At 41.5% G+C, this 20,946-nt stretch overlaps 1 protein-coding gene across 1 annotated transcript; it reads right to left on the bottom strand.

The window, feature by feature from the left end:
• Positions 1-1,136: 1,136 nt before the first annotated feature.
• On the bottom strand, positions 1,137-19,342 carry LOC143416703 (complement C1q-like protein 3). Its single transcript, XM_076882184.1, has 5 exons — positions 19,328-19,342; positions 4,500-4,603; positions 2,906-2,949; positions 1,871-1,996; positions 1,137-1,417 (listed from the first exon to the last, which is right to left on the bottom strand). The coding sequence occupies exons 1-5, from the start codon at positions 19,340-19,342 to the stop codon at positions 1,137-1,139; spliced, it is 570 nt and encodes a 189-aa protein (XP_076738299.1).
• Positions 19,343-20,946: the final 1,604 nt, after the last annotated feature.

Raw genomic sequence — 20,946 nt, 5'->3', positions numbered from 1 at the left:
TCAGCAGCATGACCGCGGGGTCCTTCAAGCAACAAATTAAAGTGAGCCTCAGTCAAATCCAGGTGTATATCTCCTGTCACTTTCTGTTGCATTAGAGAGGGGATTAACTCCTTGCACAGTTTGCTCTTGTGTGTGTGTGTTAAATAAGCTGTTCTGATGCAACACAAATATGACTTAATGCCAGTTATTTTTTATGCACAGATAAATTATCTTCACTGACAGTACACTGCAGCCCCACACAGCTGGTGTGTTAGCGTTGTTTTTAAAATGCAGACAAAAACCCAAATATGCTAATATTTGAGTTTTAAAAATCTGAATATAAGTCTTGGAGTTACCTTTTTCTCACCAAAATATTTGGTCATGTAAAACCTCTATTGGCATATCGCCATCAAAATGAAAATGGATTTGTGTTTTGCACATCTTCTATTCCCAAGGAATCCTGGTCTTTTGAGTAGAGGAACTTTGTGTATGTGCCGTCTGGCTCTCTGTGACTCTCTCGTCTCATGCATGTGAATGGGTTATTCAGAATATTTCAGAAACCCAAATAGTGAGCCTGACCCGACCATAACCTGAATATTGGCTGTGTGTAAACGTAGTCAATGTAGTGAACCTCTCCATCCATCTCCTACAAATTTCACCCAACAGAAGGAGACAGGGGCAGGGTTTACATGAACAAGCAAAGGTGGTTCTACATGCAACATTGATTATACATTACGATAAATGAAGTATCAAACTGAATTTTATTGATTGATTTGACTTTTTCACTTTCAGAAAACAAAAAAAGCAAGTTAACTTCATTTATAAAGCAATAACCTTGAATACAGAGCAAATTGAATGCACCTTAATCAACATTATAAACAAACATTACAAAGAAATTAAAGAAAGCACAATATTGAAAATATTTAGCACTAAAACCAAATTGAAATCTAAGTAAAAGCAATTGTTAAAATGAGCTAATGTACTAGAGTAATGATAGAATTAAAACACAAGTTGCCACCGCCCCCCCTTCCAAAAAAAAAAAAAAGATTACCACTGAGCACATATGCCACAGAAGTTTATTCCATCTGTGTAAAGCCTTATTTAAAAGCAACTGCACAATGTTTTGTTATCTCAAGCAGAAGTATGTTTGCTGTTTCTTACATTTGAGTGACCAAAAAACCACTGAAAGTTGTTTGGCTTTCGCCTCCCCAAAGGTGCGAGCCTGCAGCCATGCGCACATACACTCTGTCTCCTTGCTGCAGCTGCAGGAACACTGCGTTCCCTGCATTATCAGCTGAGTCATTTTTTGAACTATGATCACTTGCCATGACGATCGCCAAACTGTTCTTATACAGATTAACCCGTTGAGGATGATTTCCTCCAGCATGACAGAAGAAGGTAAAGTAATAAACACCTGCAACAGGTGCTGTAAACACACCTGAAGAGTAAAAGAGAATGTGAAAACTTTATCACCATTTTATTTTATTTGTTGTCCTTCAATAAAATAAATATGGAATAAACACATTTTTTAAATATTTGTATTATCACAATAAATACACTTTTGGAAAATAAAACTATAAGATAAAAAACATGAAACATAAAAAATATTTAGTTATCTTTTAAAAAAAAAAAAAAGCTTTAAAAAACTGCAGTATTACTGATAGCAAGGTAAACTATTTCTATTTATTTATTTATATGGCACTTTTAATTACAACAGTGGTGTTGAGCAAAGTGCTGTACAAACATACAAATTACACAATAAAATAACACACAATAAAATAGCAATATCAATTAACATCAATGGCAAATAGCTAATAACAAATAAATAAGTAAATAACTCTCATGCAGTATGGAAAGCCATACTAAAGATATAAGACAATGAAAATCTCACCTGTTCCTGGACTGTAAGCATTGCCAAGATTTGTAATTACTCTGCTGTAGACTAAGGTTCTGTCTGTGCTGAAGGGTCCAACATATCCACCGCCTAATAATGCACTAAATATGATCTTGGTTCTTTCTGTGAAAAACAAATGACAAACATGAAATACAATTAAATAAATGCATGAATGTTTCCCCACAGATAAAAAAAAATAACAAAAAACTGCGTTTTGCTGATTTTGTTCCTCCTCCTGTTTTGTGAATTATGAATTGTCAGTAATGATTCACAGACAGTCATGTTATTTCAGTATTTGTTCTTTAAGTTTTTTCTCTTATGGCACCAGACTCTTTTCAGGAGAACATGTGTCAGCACTTTGTGACATTTTCTATATTTTCTTTATCAAGGTGTCTCAGCTGAAAAAACAGTTGTACATTTGCTAGTGAACAAGTTGAATGAAAAGTGCATTGCGTGACTCTTTGAAATGTATCTGCAAACTTTATGCAATAAATGCTAAAAAGGTACTATTTTATGGATAATAAGATACCAATTCTTCAGAATCATTTAATATTAATATTCTGTACTGTAAGCAGACAATGGCCCAAATATAATTTGGTTTTACTTTTGCCCGTCCTCCATTACAACTGACAATGAAATGACAAGCACCTATAATAAGCACTGTAAAGCTACCTAGAAATTCAAAGTCTAGAGGTCATAATTTTTCAATTTATTCAAAGTGACAACTAGAATAACAAATACTATATTAGCAATATGCTCCAACACATCTCATCTCATAGCCTCACACATAAGTCAAAAATAATTAACCTAACTACAGCATTCACTGATACCTTCTGATCAATATTACCATGGAGATGTTGGTTGGAATTTCTAATAATTTACACTCTAGTGCATTAACCATATGTTGGTTTTAAAGACGCTGTTTTTAGCCTTCAATTTCTCAGTCCTGTTGTTGCTCTGATAATATCTGTTCTTCCTCTAAAAACAAACAAAAAAAGTTTAATGAATTTATTGCACTTGATGTTGCTGTACCTTTGTGTTGCAGCTCCAAAATCTGGTTTTCACTGTCCTGCAGCCTGTTTACAGTGTGGTTCAGCTTGGTCTCACTGTCCTTAAGACTAGTGTCAGTGTCCTTCAGCTTGGTTTCACAATGAGCCAGCCTAGCTTAATTGATTAAAGTGGTTGTTTTCTTTTGGAGTAGAGGAACTTGCAGCAGCGACAATTTGTGCACAGGATGTTGATGATCAGATAAGGGAAAATAGAGCGAGCAACCGGACGTGAAAGCAGGGCTTAAAGAGTTCTAAAGGGATGAGTAACGTTGAAGAGTATACACAAATACAAGTCAATAAGTTAAGAAGATAATTAGGATCAGGCTTTTGATTAAAGAGTCCCAGATAGGATAAGTTAGGGAGGTGCAGGAAAAGGTGTTTTGTTTCTTTTGCAGAAGATCGATCTCGGCGACCACAGGAGGGGCGAGGATCCTGGAGATCTCGAGGTTCGAGACCACCAGAGAAGGGTCTGCGTGAGGACACAATGTATTGTGACCTCTGGTGTTCCAGAGGTCAAAAGAGGGAGTGTCGAGAAGGGAAATTATTTTACTGCTATTGTTAAATAATTGTCATTATTACTATTGCATTAATAATATAATCTGCAGCATGGATATTGCATTCAGAGGTTTAAACAGTGTCTCTTTCAGAAAGACTGAGTTGCAGGCTGACAGGAAGTTGTATGCAGAAGTGAAAGCAGGAAGTTATTTTGAGCCGCAGGCTAAGACGAGGCTTTAACAATGTAACAGATAGCTTTAAGAAGGCCTTAAGCAGCTATGACTATTTTATACACAATGCATATCTGTGCTTATTAAAGAGTTGGAGCTCGGTCAATTAATTGGGGGTCGGAAGCTTTGTTCGGCGCGATGTTCGGACAATCTATTGTGCAAGTGACTTGGAGCCATAGAAGGAATTGCAATACATGCTTACAAAACACTTATATATCAGATCATTTTATATTAAGGTTTTAGTAGAGGTTCTTGGTTAAAACATTTATTTAGTAGAAGACATACACATAGTCTCAGTGAGCTTCTGGTCTGGTAAAAGGTCAGAAGTGCAACAGGTGAATTGAGAAAGAGCATTTGAGGACGAGACACAGACAGTAGGTGAAGAGGTGACACAAAGAGCATGTGAGGTCAACACATACACACACATGAGTTAGATTTATTTAGAGGAGAGAACGGAAAGTACCAAGCCCTGAAAATAGAAGATGGTTTTCTGGGTGAAAAGTCATGATGATGTTGATCTGATCTATGTATAAAATGTATCTGTGACGCATGAAGGGGCGTCAGTAAACAAACCCTGATGCTATAAAATATCTGTTCATGCTTTGATTAAGTCGAAGACTACTTCCTGTCTGCGTACAGAGTTGTCTTCCCACGCGTGTATTCATTAAAATCATCGTTTGACTTCACCCGGCCGGATTGGTGTGGTTATTCTTCGATCACCTCTTGTACCCTTCCTCAATATTGAATCTTAACACACTGTCCTGCAGCCTGTTTACAGTGTGGTTCAGCTTGGTCTCACTGTCCTTAAGACTAGTGTCAGTGTCCTTCAGCTTGGTTTCACAATGAGCCAGCCTAGTTTCCACAGAGTTCACTTTTTCTGTCAAAGCGCCAAAGTCTTCCAGGAGTTTACAGATGTCAGGATAGCATGGCTTTGGTTCAGTAGCATTATCATCACTCTGGGCAAAAGTCAAGCCACAGAACAGCAATGTATAACATAAAATGACAAAATTCATCTTCCAAGTCGATTCAGCTTCAAACTCTCAAGAACTCTGATTAATGTTACGGATCTTAATGCTTTTTATGCTGTTTTATAATCACCTATTGATTATTAACACACAGATTTTTTTTCTGTTATCAGTCTATGTAACTGATTACTGTATATAAGGGTAATGAGGAAATAATGATAAATTTACTGGCAAAACATTTTAAGTGTACTTCTCACTGTGTAAGCTCAAACATAAAACATACATTGATAAAAAACAAAACAAAAAAAAAAAAAGACAGTTCCATCATGTCACCAAAACACCTCAGACACAAGGGACCCTTAATGTGTCACACACAATATCACACATAAATACATCAACAGCAGATCCCAAGTCCTATAATTACTGCTACCGATCTCCGACTTGTAAGGTTGGGGTGGGGGGGGGTCCCATTTCACTGCAGGGCAACCTGCTTGTGACAAATAAAGCTGATTCTGATTCTGAAAAGATGGATCAGTCTTCTGCTGCCATCTTCTGCAGCCATTCATTTTCACTGTTTTACACTAACTTGTTTTCTCATAACAGTTTTTGCTGTATCATTTTGTGACTGTGTGAACTTTATTTCATGTTATAGTCATTAAGTTTACCTCTCATTTCAGAATTAATTCATTTTGGGGGTTTTTGCTTAATGGTCTAAGCAACAACACTAACTAATCATTTATTTTGTTGTTTTAATGTAAAACCTTCCATCTGCATGTAAAATGCCAATTAACAAGGGTGTGTTATCCAGTAAAAATACTCCTGCATAAATGAGAAACACGAGAGCAATAAAACAACAACAACAACTTCATTAGTCTACAATAAATGAGCATGTAAGCCCAATAAACCTTGGACTTCGCTGTCTGACAGTCATTTTGTGTTTTAAGCTAGCTGTTACGGCTGATTCTTGTTTTGATTATTTTTAATAGTCCATGTGACACATGACATGAGATATGTTTACATCAGGGGTCCCCAATCCCAGTCCATGAGGGCCAGTGTCCCTGCAGGTTTTAGACGTGTCCTTGATCCATCACAGCTGATTTAAATGGATAAATGACCTCCTTAACATGTCTTGAAGTTCTCCAGAGGCCTAGTAATGAACTAATCGTGTGATTCAGGTGCGTTGACCCAGGGTGAGATCTAAAACCTGCAGGGACACCGGCCCTCGTGGACTGGGACTGGGGACCCCTGGTTTACATCTTGATTCCTCATCATGCATTTGCATCACTGAAAGGTTCTCTTTGACCACAGAATACCTATCTCAAAGTAGGAGTTAAAGGTTATTGTAACACACCCAAACCAGATTCTAGGTCTGACCAACTGTCACAGCCGTGGGCAAAAAGATGACAGTCAATAAAATTCTAAAAGATAATTTATTGACAAATAATCAAAAGATAAAACAGTCCAGTGTCCCATTTATGAATCAAGTAAAAACACAGAGCCCCAAGGCCAGAGCCAGCTATGCCACACTGCCAGTTGCACTCCACGTGTTGACTTCAACAGGGTTAGCAGTTGTTCTCTGAGACTCACAGCAGAAAAGTCATTTGCCACTCTTAATACAGTTCTCAAACCAGGTATGCATTTCTTTGCCCACATTAGACTTTCTCATTGTTGTCATACACACTATTGTTTCTGTATATACCTCACTAATAAAGAGATCAGTTACTATATTGATGCACTCCTTACTTAAATCTGACAAATCACACTGAAAACAGTTTATACTTTTTTCAGTCACAAACCTACATTGCTCACTCTCCTGAATACTCTCCAGCTTTGCATTCGTGTTTTGAGTCAAATTACTCTTTTTTCAGTTTTCTCTGAAAATGCAAAGACTGTAACACTCCTTCCTTTCAAGCACATCCCAAGGATGCTCCACTGCACTGAGATCTCTTGACTGTGGAGGCCATTGGAGTGTTTTTCAATCATCTGTTGTCTAATTTTGGTGAGTCCATGAGAAATGTAGTCTCAGTTTCCTACTCTTAGCAGACAGCAGTGTCCCCCAGTGTAATCTTCTGTTGCTGCAGCCCAACTGTTTTAAAGTCATATGTGTTGTGCTTTCAGAGAAGCTTTTCTGGGCAGCTTGTTTGTAACAAATTGTTACCTAAAGTACTGTTGCCTTCCTATTATGTAGAAATAGTCTGGCCATTATAATAATAATAGATTGCATTTATATAGCGCTTTTCTAGACACTCAAAGCACTTACAATTCCACTAATGATTCACACAATGGTAGAGGCAAGCTACAGTTGGGGGCAGACTGACAGAAGCGAGGCTGCCATATCGCGCCATCAGCCCCTCTGGCCAACACCAGTAGGTGAAGTGTCTTCCCCAAGGACACAACGACCAGGAAAGACGGAGATGGGAATCGAACCAGCAACCTTCCGATTTTAGATCATTCCCTGTAAACCTTGGAGATTGTTTTGTAGGAAAATCCCAGTACATCAAGAATTTCTGAAACACTCACACCAGTGACATCAAGTGGAACGGCGTATCTAATAAAGTGGTTGCTGAATGTGTTTAGTGTAGCGTTGTTGAGAAGTTGGCGATACAGTATGTTCTCATACTTTGTTTTGTTTTGTTTCTGATGCATAGTTTCAAGAGTATTATTTTGCTTTTCTCCATTTCAGCATTTTTTTTAGTTTAAAAAAAAAAAACTCGTCACATTTCATTTTTATTTCTGAAGGTTTTTTACTCTACAAAAGGCCTACATTTTTGCAGAACTTGTTCTAAAGTCATAAAGGTTTTGAGAAGAAAATTTTTTTTTCGATGACTAAGTCTTCAAAAGGAGGTGAAAGGTTTCTATTCGTTCATCACAGAGGTGTAGTGATTAAATTTTTGTCTTCTGTCAAATCTTAAAAAGGTTTTAGTGTCTTTTACACAGGAAACTTTGTCCTATAATACAGGGAGTGCAGAATTATTAGGCAAATGAGTATTTTGTCCACATCATCCTCTTCATGCATGTTGTCTTACTCCAAGCTGTATAGGCTCGAAAGCCTACTACCAATTAAGCATATTAGGTGATGTGCATCTCTGTAATGAGAAGGGGTGTGGTCTAATGACATCAACACCCTATATCAGGTGTGCATAATTATTAGGCAACGTCCTTTCCTTTGGCAAAATGGGTCAAAAGAAGGACTTGACAGGCTCAGAAAAGTCAAAAATAGTGAGATATCTTGCAGAGGGATGCAGCAGTCTCAAAATTGCAAAGCTTCTGAAGCGTGATCATCGAACAATCAAGCGTTTCATTCAAAATAGTCAACAGGGTCGCAAGAAGCGTGTGGAAAAACCAAGGCGCAAAATAACTGCCCATGAACTGAGAAAAGTCAAGCGTGCAGCTGCCAAGATGCCACTTGCCACCAGTTTGGCCATATTTCAGAGCTGCAACATCACTGGAGTGCCCAAAAGCACAAGGTGTGCAATACTCAGAGACATGGCCAAGGTAAGAAAGGCTGAAAGACGACCACCACTGAACAAGACACACAAGCTGAAACATCAAGACTGGGCCAAGAAATATCTCAAGACTAGGGATGGGTATCGTTTAGGTTTTATCCGATACCGGTGCCAAATCGGTACTTTTGAAACGGTGCCGGTGCTCAAACGGTGCTCAAACCGGTGCTTAAAGAATGGAGAACACAAAATTGGTCCAAAAACCTCTCATATTCAGCTGGTTTTATGTAAAAAGATAACAATGTTAGCCTTTTCTGCAGCTATGGGGCATATATGGTATCACTCTTAGCTGGAAGCAGTGCTTAAACAATGGAAAAAATACAAACTTTGTCCAAAAACCTCTCATGTTTAGCTGTTTCCCTCTTTTTCTTTGGTCATTTTAGCCTTTTTGGCCAGGGTGAAGGGAGTATCTGCCATCAAACAAGAAGACAGCCGCATGTAGCTATGATGATGTTTGCTAGTTCACCTTACATGCATTAATGTAATAACGTGGTTAGCCTACTCAGCGTAAATTACACGCGAACAACAGAGAAGAACGGCTGCTGCTGCCATCAAATACGGTGCATTTCTCGGCTTTTAAAAAAAAAACCGCTATGCGTCGCCAGGTGTTTCATCGGATTCGAGGTGTTACTTCCTTTGCACAGTATCACAGTATCAGCTTAAAGCACTTGTTGCAGGCTGCTGAGTTTGCATATTTTGCTGTGAAGTACAGCCAGACTTTTGACCGCTTCGCCTTGGGCATTTCTAATCTGTAGCTCTGCTCTAACAGAACGTACGTACCTGGCCCCGCCTACTATCCTCGGAAACGTAAAATGATTGGCTAGAAGTGTATCACAGCTCAGGAAAAAAAAGGACCGAAATAAAGCACCGAAATGTGCGCTGCTTTTCAGTCTGGTTACTACCGTTTATGTCAGAACCGGTGCCATCATGGCACCGGACACCGGTACCCATCCCTACTCAAGACTGATTTTTCTAAGGTTTTATGGACTGATGAAATGAGAGTGAGTCTTGATGGGCCAGATGGATGGGCCCGTGGCTGGATTGGTAAAGGGCAGAGAGCTCCAGTCTGACTCAGACGCCAGCAAGGTGGAGGTGGAGTACTGGTTTGGGCTGGTATCATCAAAGATGAGCTTGTGGGGCCTTTTCGGGTTGAGGATGGAGTCAAGCTCAACTCCCAGTCCTACTGGCAGTTTCTGGAAGACACCTTCTTCAAGCAGTGGTACAGGAAGAAGTCTGCATCCTTCAAGAAAAACATGATTTTCATGCAGGACAATGCTCCATCACACGCGTCCAAGTACTCCACAGCGTGGCTGGCAAGAAAGGGTATAAAAGAAGAAAAACTAATGACATGGCCACCTTGTTCACCTGATCTGAACCCCATTGAGAACCTGTGGTCCATCATCAAATGTGAGATTTACAAGGAGGGAAAACAGTACACCTCTCTGAACAGTGTCTGGGGGGCTGTGGTTGCTGCTGCACGCAATGTTGATGGTGAACAGATCAAAACACTGACAGAATCCATGGATGGCAGGCTTTTGAGTGTCCTTGCAAAGAAAGGTGGCTATATTGGTCGCTGATTTGTTTTTGTTTTGTTTTTGAATGTCAGAAATGTATATTTGTGAATGTGGAGATGTTATATTGGTTTCACTGGTAAAAATAAATAATTCAGGAAGATCAGGAAACATTGAACAAAATACGCAAAACAAAACTAGAATTAAATGAGATAATTGATAAAAAAACAAAATTCTTAGTACAAAGACTACGCCTACAAAATTATGAACATGGTAATAAATCCGGTCAATTTCTAGCAAACCAGCTAAAAATAAATAAAGAAAAAACAACTATATGTGCTGTTCAAGATTCATCTGGGAACACATTATATGAACCGATACAAATAAACAACATTTTCAGGGATTTCTATAAAACGTTGTATTCACCACAAATAAACCCATCTAAAAAAGAAATTGATCAGTTTTTGGACAACATAACTCTTCCAAAATTATTGGACACTCAAGCAATGGCACTGGATTCACCACTGACACCAGGTGAACTCCAGGAAGCCCTGATAAGTATGCACAATAATAAGGCTCCAGGTCCAGATGGCTTTCCTGCAGAATTCTACAAAGAATTCTGGTCGATTCTAGCACCAGTTTTCTACAGAACGTTGTTGGAAATTAAAGAAAAGGGCAGACTTCCATCAAATATGAATTCTGCAAACATTAATCTCCTGCTAAAACCAGGCAAAGACCCTGTATATCCCTCAAGCTATCGTCCAATATCCCTTATAAATGTAGACCTTAAAATAATCTGCAAAGCTCTCTCAAAGAGACTGGAGAAAATAACCCCCCTCTTAATTCATCCTGACCAAACTGGTTTCATAAAAGGTAGGCACTCATCAACAAATACACGTAGATTACTTAATTTGATAGACTACTCATACAGTAAAAACCTAGAAACTACAATATTCTCTTTAGACGCAGAAAAAGCATTTGACAGAGTTAACTGGAAATTTCTATTTGCAACTTTACACAAATTTGGTTTTGGATCCTCTTTCATAAACTGGTTAAAAATATTATATAATTCCCCAACAGCTTGTGTTAGAACAAATGACCAGACATCCTCCAGCTTCTGTCTCTTGAGGGGCACCAGGCAGGGATGCCCACTCTCCCCTTCACTATTTGCAATTTTTATTGAACCACTAGCAGCAGCAATTAGACAGAATTCAGTAATTAAGGGCATAAAATGCAAGAACGTGGAACATAAAATCAGCCTTTATGCGGATGATGTGTTACTCTTTCTCCAAAATTCACAAACCAATATCTCTGGGGTGATTGAATTGATAAACTCTTTTGCAAGAATATCAGATTACTCAATTAACTGGTCAAAATCTACAGTCCTACCGATTAATTGCTCCTTCCATAATTCCTCTTCTACACCACTGCAATCGGGAAATATAAAATATTTAGGTATTAATGTTTCTCCCAAGCTTGCAGATCTAACTAAATTAAACCATATCCCACTTTTAAAGAAGGTAGAAGATGATCTGGCTAGATGGAAATGTCTACCCATATCACTCATGGGAAGGGTTGCCGCTATAAAAATGATGGTCTTACCAAAAATAAATTATTTATTCTCAATGATCCCAACTAAACCGCCACAAGATTGGTTCAGATCTCTAGATTCATGTATGTCCAAATTCCTTTGGAAAAATAAACCCCCACGTATAAGCTTAAAAACACTACAAAAGACCAAGGATAAAGGAGGACTAGAACTGCCTAACTTTCAGCACTACTTCTTAGCCAACAGGCTTCAGTTTATCTCAGGATGGCTAAAACACACCCTCTTAGATGAACCTTGGCTAGATGTAGAACAAGCACTCTGCAATAATCTAGAGATCTCAGACCTACCATTTATCAGCTCAAACATCCAACGACATGAATGCTTTAAAAGCATCAACATCAGCTCTTCTCTGACAGCATGGTGGGAGTTTCTAAAATTGACAGCGTCTTCATTAATCCCATGCAAACGTACACCTATCTGGAACAACCCTGACATATTACAAAACAATAATATGATAAACTTTTCAGATTGGAGTGATAAAGGAATCAAATATTTAGAACATATACTAGAAGGAACAGAATTTATTTCATTTGACGGACTAGTTACACAATATGGGATCAACAAGAAAAGATTTTTAGAATATCAACAAATTAAATCCATAGTAAAAAAGAAATTTAAACCGGGTCAAGTTGAACTACAAACACCACCAAGTGTGGTTCAATTTCTTACTCTTAAACCCCCCAAATTACTATCCAAAATATACAGAATGCTTTCTAAAACAGATGAATCAATATCACTTCCTATTGCAAAATGGGAAGCGGATTTATCAGTTAACTTAGACCTAAACTTCTGGTCTCAGACTTGCTTAAAAACCTTTCATCTAATTAGAAATCCCAGTCTTCAATTAATTCAATACAAAATATTACATAGAGTACACTATACAGGTCATCGGATGTTCAAGATGGGCTTTACGTCTACCAACAACTGCTCACACTGCCAAACCAATTCACCGGACAATTATATCCACGCTCTTTGGTTCTGTCCACCAGTTCAGAAGTTTTGGCGCGAGATATGTGAAGACTTATCGAAGTGTCTGAAATGTAACATTCCAACTTCCCCCTTAGTGTGTTTGTTGGGCAGCTTAGATAATGTCACTTCAGAAAAGAATATCGCCCATATGGTTTTCACTGCCCTATGCATAGCCAAGAAAACAGTCCTCATGAACTGGAAAAATAAAAATAATCTTAATTCTAACCAATATAGAAATTATCTATTAGATTACATTAGTCTTGATACAGCCTCTGCCACCACATCAGATCAATTGCTCTGGGCTCCTTTGATCAGCTCCATCACCTAGTGGGGGTGGGGGGTCATAGTTTGGTCCTGCCTTCACTGTTGTGATTGGTGTGGGGGTAGGGACAGGCTTAGGGCGTCGGGGGGTTCCCCGGAGGCATCTTCCTTGGGGGGCTCAACCCGGGGTAGCGGTCATGTCCGGTTAGGGGCTCTGTTGGCTCTCCGGTGACTGTTTCCTCGCGGCTGTGTGCAGCGGGGCTAGGGGAGGGTCTGTGCTGACGGACGTGGGTTACTGACCTGGTAGCCTGGCTGGCCCTGGGTGGGTCCGGGATGGGCGTGAGGTTCTGGGGGCGCTCCGTCTCTGGGCTGGGACCCGGACCGGGCCTCGGGGGCTTGGGTCCTGGTTGGTGTGTTGCCGGGGTTGTGGGCGGGTGGGTGCATGGGGGCCCAGCCCTGGAGCAGGGTGCCGCCGGTGCGTCGAGCCACCTGGGGGGCTCTTCAACTGGTGGGGGAGATTGTCACATCTTGCAGGAGCTTTCCTCTCCTCAGGAGCTCCCTCTGCAGGAGGGGGAGATACAGGAGAGGTGGAGGAAGATCTCAGCCTGGGTGTTTATTGTCTTATGTAGTCTGGAAGATGAGTGGATGGTGGGGTGGGTGCAGTTTTCTCTGTGGTGGGGTTGGGTGGACTGTCCCGGGCTCTGTGGGGCCGGGCGGCGCTGCTGCACTGGGCCCGGTCTGGATGGGCCTGGGCCCCCTTTCCCTGGCGGGTCGCGGAGTATGGGGGTGCCTACTGGGGTCAGCGGGGGAGCTGGCCCCAGGGAGGGGTCACTTGCCCCTCCCTTCCTTCCCTCCCCATCTCCAGCTGCCTCCCTCTTCCCGCTCCACCACAACCACCCACACATGCAGGGCCTTGGAGTAGGGGTATGTCACCAGGGTGCAGAGGAGGCTACCCCCCCCCCCTCTGTCCCCTTCTGGCTGCCTCTGCCTCAATTTTATCCCACAACTTAGACATTCACATTACTCACACTCTCATTACACATACATATAGGATCTTGGGGGTGGGCACGATACACGGAGTCCAAAGTACCATCAGGGTGTACACCCCACCCCTGGCATCGTTGCCCACCTCTCAATTTTAAATACACGTAGACATTGAGGGCTAGCAGGAGGGACCATGCGCTTACCTGCTGCTCTCTGGCAGGTAGCTCCAAGCTCTCCTGGGTTTTAAATGCACCTTAGAACACACATGCATCAACATTACAATGAGCGGGTGGAGGGAGGTTTGGAGTCTTCTCTCACCCCCGTTCTCTGCGACCTGCTGGAGCAGGGGGGCTAGGAGCAGGAGTTGGCCGTCCGACTGCGGTCTGGAGTGTGGAGCCTTCCTGCTGCTGCGGAGTCGGGGCGGTCTGCCTCCCCCCACCGCAGGGAAAAGGGAAACACTACCTGGGTCTGGGTGCAGTTCCCCCCTCCAGGGGCGGGGGCACCTAGACCCGGTTTGCAGAGTACGCTTGGGGAGTGTGATCGTGTGTACAGCGTCTCTTTATGTCTGTCTCCACGTTGGTTGAGTGTGGAGTAAGTGCATATGAGAGCATGAGGGTGGGAATGGATGTTTGTATCTGTGTGTGCCTGTATGTCTGTGTCTATATGTCAGGTTGGGTGTCAGGCGCCACCTCTCTGGGGACATCTCAGGCCCTCCAAGGTTTGGAGGCCTATCTCCCCCTACCACCACTTCCCCTGCCAGTGGCGGACCCCCTCAGACATCGGTGCGTTGGTGGTTCTTTGTGTCCGGGGATGGGCGTCCAGGTACACACCGGCTCACTCCTTGGCGGCCGCTTATCGGGGCCTGGAGCCTGGGGCTCGCTCGGGCCACTTCGGAGGTGGGGTGCCCCCGGCCTCTCGGCCTGGGGCTCGGTCACTCAGGCGCAGCTGGCTGCCGGCGGAGCTCACGGGCGCGTCACTGCAACTCCCCCTGGCTTCTGCTCCGCGGCTGCTGAGTGAGCCCTCATCTGGGACTCTCCTCAGCTCTTTCCGGGACAGTGGCGCAGCTGCCCCTCTGTTGGTCTTCCTTGGTCTCTTGTGTTCTGGGGGCCTCTGGATGTCTGGAGTTTTGATCTCCTCCACACCTGCTTCAAGCCCTGGAGGACGGGGCTGTGCCCCCCCCCCCCCCCCCACACACACACCCTCTAGCAGATTATTACATGAAGGAACCTTTTAAAAAAACAAAAAACAAGCGCGTCCATGCTCACAGGTGTACACACGGGTGATCACACCCACAAACTACACCCTTTTTGGCTCCTACCTCAAAGCACACTGTGTTCTGTTGATCTTATGTGCTGCACAATAATGTTTAACATTTAGTATTTACTGTCATATTCCCATATATCATTGTGATGTTGTTTATTCTATTACTCTTGTTCTCTTCTGCTTGCTTTCTTTTTTCTTTCTCAGCAGGTGATCCAGGTGATTGATATATGCATTTTTTTTTTTCTCTGCCCGTTCTGTTGGTTTTTGTCTTTTGCCCTTCTCCCCCGTCCCTCTTCTCAGCTGTTTTTCTTTCCCTCTTTCTTTCTCCCCTTCTTTCCCCCAGTCAAGTCTGTCCCGTATTCAGTAAGTGAAAATAAAATAAACAATAAAAGGTGAATCAAATGGACCATTACGGCAAGGCTGGGATGGTCAGTTTGGTAAAGTAAATCCGTTGGGCATCTTTCTTTGCCTTTAGACAACAATTCTGATGGCAAAAGAGCCAAACGGGACAGGCCAAAAAAAAAAGAAAAAAATAAATAAATAAATAATTGAAATGGGTATATATTTGTTTTTTGTTAAGTTTAATAATTATGCACAGTAATAGTCACCTGCACACACAGATATCCCCCTAAAATAGCTAAAACTAAAAACAAACTAAAAACTACTTCCAGAAACATTGAGCTTTGATATTAATGAGTTTTTTGGGTTCATTGAGAACATGGTTGTTGTTCAATAATAAAATTATTCCTCAAAAATACAACTTGCCTAATAATTCTGCACTCCCTGTACATCTTATCATGCCAGAAGTCAGCCAGCAGTGCCGGCTTGATACCAGATCCAGGCCAGACCAGCTTGCTATGTGGGTATATTGCTGCCTCTGTTCGGTGGTGTCGAGCCAAACGGACTTTAACGTGTGTTTGAACAAGCTGACGGTTCACTCGTTAAGCTGAAAGAAAGATGCTTTAATCACAGCAGTCACACATGTGTCCACTGTACCATCTGGGAACTCTTCTTGTTTAGCACTCGTAATAAAACAAACCCTAAATCCTCCTTCTCTTGTGCTGTTTTGTAGCAGTGTATACACCTGAGACTGTCACCTGTCTGTCTGTCTGTCCTGCACTCTCTCTCTGTTTCTTTCTCTCTGATTGTGGAATAAAAGTATGAACATGTATTAATAAGTGACACTTGTGTTTGAATCCTGCAGCTTATCACACATTTGATTTCCATGTGTGACAACTGCAAGTGTCCAGAGTGAGGACAGACTGAGGGACCCACTGCTGCACATCATCTGTGAGGCTTTGCACCCCTGATGATCCACCAGGACAAACTCAGCAGTGTGTGAGGAAGAGGAGGAGGAAGAGCCAGCAGCAGCTGACAGATGGAGAGAATAGACAGACTGTTCCCTGTTTGTGAAGGACTGCTGGAAAAGTTTAAAATAACCAATTATCTGTCCTGAATCAGTCTTATTAGGTAATGTTCAAATAATGTTCTCATTCCAGTGTTTTCAGTGTGTGAGAAAGTACTCAGGGCCTTCAAGTTACACACTATGAAAGGCAGCAACAAGTTTAATATTCAGAAACCTAAAGTATGTATCAGCAGCAGAATGGAGCTAAAAATAAATGTTTGTTTCAGTTCTATGAAGCTTTGAGTATTTTGGATTAGTAGTACTGCTGTGTTTGTTGCATCATATTGCTGTAATTGTTTATATGCTTTATATATTCTGAGGTAAGTTGATCTATAGTGTTACATCATAATAAAGCATATGGATTTCTGTGGACAAGAATCAAGTCACTTATTGCATAAATATGATTTGGATTGCCATGTTGTCAAGAGTGAATAATATGTCTATGCAAAACTAAATTATGTGCTACAACAACTGGGTAAAACTTGGCACCCTACAGACATATATATTATCTCTCTTCTGCAGAAATTCAGTTTCTATCTGTGTCAGTCTTTCATCATGATCAGTGACCATGAACTTTAAGTTATATCAACAAATTGTTTTCCTTACCAAAGAGCAAGCACAGTATTTTAGCAGCCAAAACAAACACTTAAAATGTAAACTATCTACTAGACATGATTCCAGTGGGTTATACTGGTGGTGAAACAGCTTGAACAGAGACCATTTTTCTTCTACTTAGAGAAAAATGTTCTGTTTGTTGTTTAGTTGTTATAATACAGTACAAGTAATTCTTTACAGAATATTAACTAACTAACTAATAGCTAACTTTATTAACTAATCGTGACACTAAATTGGGATACAGCCTAAGTCTCCCTAGCCCTTGTCCTATGTGCAGTGTGTCAAGTCTTGCTTTCCCTTGCTTTGTTAGGTCTGACTTGTCCCAGCTCTGTTCCTACCTGTTCCCCATCCTCTCATTGTCCTGCTTGTGTATTTAAGCCCTGTGTTTTTGTCTGTCCATTATTGCGCTGTACCCTCACCGTACTGTGTTTACTCCGTTTGTGGTCCTGGCTTAGTTCTAGTTCTCAGTTCCTGGTTTGCTTTCCCAGTTTGTGTTGTTTTATTTTCTAGTTTCCAGTTTAGTGTGTAGTTTCCATGTTCAAGGTTTTGGTTTGTTTTTGTGAGTTTACGTTATATGGAAAGTCTTCCCAGCAATAAAAGCTGCCGCTCATTCCATGTATGAGTCCTGCATTTTGGTCCTGTTTACCTTGACAAAGTGGCTTAAACAAACAAACAAACAAACAAACAAAAACACATTCTTCTGAAAATGGTCAGGTAAAAAGATTGGACTGAAAATGAGTTTAAAAATAGCCAAACATCGGGATTTTTTAAACTATTGTTTAAGACCACTATAAAAAATACAAGACAGGAAGCAAAATAAAGAAACAAAGAAATGAGGGATGTCTCAAGACTTTACAGTACAGCAAATCCAATAATTGGTAATAGTATTTCTGAGATCTCTTTATCATGCTGTCAGACTAGGAAATCTGAAAATAAATTATAACAAACACAAACAAAAACAGAAACAGATGAAACACACAGAGAGAGTGTGACTTATTCCCTAAAGATACCAGCTCATATCTTTACACAGCACATGTGCTTTGATCCCAACATCAAGCACAGCTGCTGCTCTGTCTTTTTTCACCCACACTGTGACAAAGACAGTGATTATCATACTTACTGAGTCTCCTCACAATCTTCATTTACACAAACACCTTTTACCAGTGCTTTAAGTGGGCCGGTACGCGCCGGTACTCAGTACCGCCACTTCTAAATATAGCTCTTGAGAGTACCGCCACCTCTCCATGCGCCCAGAACGTGCTTTTAGCGTACCGGTACTCTCATTTGCACATCTGTTGTAATCGTTTGGCTGCGCTGCCGCTTTTCAGAGCGCCCTTCACAAGCACGCTTCCTAATTCGTCCCACCGAGAGCAGAGACTACATTACCCATACACCAATGTGTTTTACAAGTGAAAAGCGCATGCGTCGCTTTTGCCGTTGTCATGTCAACAACTCAACGTGGTCCGGAGAGGGTGTGTAAAACGCGCAAACAGCTGCTCGGTTAAAATACAAAAACAATGAACACTTAATATGCTCTCCTGGCTTCAGACTCTGAGTAGTAAAAGAACAAGGTCAGAATCAGAGGACTCGCTGGCTGACACCCCACCGAGCCAGAATGATATCGCTGCAGGTCAGACGCAAGCAAATGAAAGCTGCACCAGTGCCTCAGCCGCGGACGACGGCACTTTTGGCGACGACGAGGACGAGAATGACACCATTTCTACCGATGACAACAGCCGCGTTAGCGAGCATGAGTGGCCAGAATGTTGGTCCCAAGCACAAGTCCGGTATTTCTCCACAAATTACAAGTGGCTGATCAGCAGAAATCAAAAGTTGGGTTGTAGTGTGTGTAGTCAAGTTTGTGCTCACGTGGACATGCAGCAAGGGCAGAGAGTGTCGCAGGAGTGGAGTGGGTGCTTAATCTCGTCATTTGGAAGGGACAAGGCTGCACAACAAAACTCACTACGAAAGAAAATAAAAGAGCACAGAGACTCAATTTATCACAAGAAAGCAGTTGAAATAAAAGAGAAGGCAACACAAAATACAATGCAAAAACACATTGAAGATATGAGAAAGGCTGACTACGCTTCAACTTGCAATGTGTTTAGAACAGCTTATAAGATTGGCAAGCATGGGCGTCCCTTTACAGACATGCCAATAGATGTCCAGTTGTAAGTCTTAAATGGTGTCAAGATGGGCAGAGTTTTGCACTCTAATAACTCATGTGCAAATATACTGGATCACATTGCAGCTGAAATGAAAAAGAAGGTAGTCAATGACATAGTGATGAATGAAAGAAAATTGTGTGTGCTCATTGATGAATCCACTACAATAAGTGGAAAGTCTGTGCTTGTCGTGTGCCTGCGGTCAGCTATTTCCACTGAAAATCCAGACACAATATTTTTTGAACTGATTGAGCTGCAGGGGACCACAGCAAAGGACATCACTGAAGCACTGTTAGGATGTCTTCATAATAATGGCTTTGACCCTCACTACCTACAGGAACATTTGTTGGCATTTGCTTGTGATGGAGCCTCAGTGATGCTTGGGAGGAAAGCAGGAGTTGCTGCGCAGCTTTGTTCCAAATTCCCTTACCTGTTTGTCTGGCATTGTTCCAATCACAGACTGGAACCGGGAGTTTGTGATGTTTTGAAGGAGGTAGGAGGAATCAACCACTTTAAAATATTCTTAGATCAGCTTTACTCCCTCTACCATGCATCACCAAAAAACCAAAGGGAGTTAACCGAGAGTGCTCACAATGTTGGACAACGTCTCCTTGTGATAGGCCGTGTTTTATCAGTGCGTTGGGTTGCTTCAAGTGAGAGAACAGTGAAAGCAGTATGGGAGAACTACCAAGCTCTGCAGGTACACTTTACAAGTGCTGCTGCTGATACCAGCAGGGACTCAAGAGAGAGAGCAAAATACAAAGGACTCAATGATGTTCTCACTACTGTTTCTTTTGTGGTCTTGGCATCATGTACAGTATGACGCTCTCACAGAACTCAGTGACCTCTCAAGAATGTCCAGAGACGGGACATGACTTTGGATCAAGCCGACAGGCAGCTGGACCGACAAATCCGGGTGTTTGAGTCAATGGTATCCACACCTGGTCCCTACACACAAACTGCCATTGAAGCTGAAAAGGAGAAAATCTTCAGAAATGTATGCCTGCATGAAAATCAGAGGGTTATAAAAATCAACCATGGCCAATTTTTCCGTAGGCTGGCTGAAAATGTTAAGTGCAGGATGACTCCAACAACTTCCTCCCATGTCAGTAAAACCTCATCTGAAAAGACAGATAGTCACCTCCTCTCAGACATCAAGGTCCTCCAGTCTGACTCCTGGCCTGCATCTCTAGATATTCAATATGGGGATGCAGCGGTCAGACGTTTATGTCAGAGATTCAGAGTTGGGGAGAGGGAAAGTGTCCTAGGATTTAGGGAGTATAAAGACCTTAAAGCTTCCAAGACACCAGCAGCCCTGAAGCCGCTTCTTACAGCTGTCCGCACCATTGCAGTATCAACAAGTGAATGCGAGCGAGCTTTCAGCTCAATGAATGATACTTTGACAGATAAAAGAAACTCTCTCGACATCAAAAGGCTTTCAAATATGATTTTCCTGAAATGCAACGGACCACCCTTGGATCAGTTTAACGCACAAACATATGTGCAGACATGGCTGGCACTAGGGAGGAGAAGTGCAGCATCCACAAACTGCGAAGCCCAAAGTGAAAGGAAAGTGGAGCCCAAAACATGCTGGAGCCTTTTCTAGGTAAAATGATTTGTACAGTATTTCTCATTTTTCATTTGGTGTACTGTGATTGTATTTTGCTGAATCTGCTTTTGTATATTTTTCAGGGGTAAAGAAATGAACCATCTTCAAGACTCAAGATTATGTTCTACTGTTCTATGGTTATTATGTTTGGGTTGCTTCAAGTGAGAGAACAGTGAAAGTAGTATGGGAGAACTACCAAGCTCTGCAGGTACACTTTACAAGTGCTGCTGCTGATACCAGCAGGGACTCAAGAGAGAGAGCAAAATACAAATTAGTTTATAATTTATTTTATATACATTTTGTGTAAAAAAAAAACTTTACAAGTGCTGCTGCTGATAGCAGCAGTGACTCAAGAGAGAGAGCAAAATACAAATTAGTTTATAATTTATTTTATGTACGTTTTGTTAAAAAAAAATTCAATACCTTTTTGCACATTTTAT

Source organism: Maylandia zebra, linkage group LG3, assembly GCF_041146795.1.
Source record: "Maylandia zebra isolate NMK-2024a linkage group LG3, Mzebra_GT3a, whole genome shotgun sequence".
Lineage (NCBI taxonomy): Eukaryota > Metazoa > Chordata > Actinopteri > Cichliformes > Cichlidae > Maylandia > Maylandia zebra.
The sequence above is the reverse complement of the archived record's forward strand: the minus strand, read 5'-3'. Positions and strand labels throughout refer to the sequence as shown.

Bases quoted from the DNA above. Each gene is read 5' to 3' on its own strand.
- LOC143416703 (XM_076882184.1), bottom strand. The intron at 2,950-4,499 runs GCTGGCTCATTG...CACTGTAAACAG, and splicing joins GTGAACTCTGTGGAAACTAG to GCTGCAGGACAGTGAAAACC. The intron at 1,997-2,905 runs GTACAGCAACAT...TGTTTTTCACAG, and splicing joins TTTGGAGCTGCAACACAAAG to AAAGAACCAAGATCATATTT.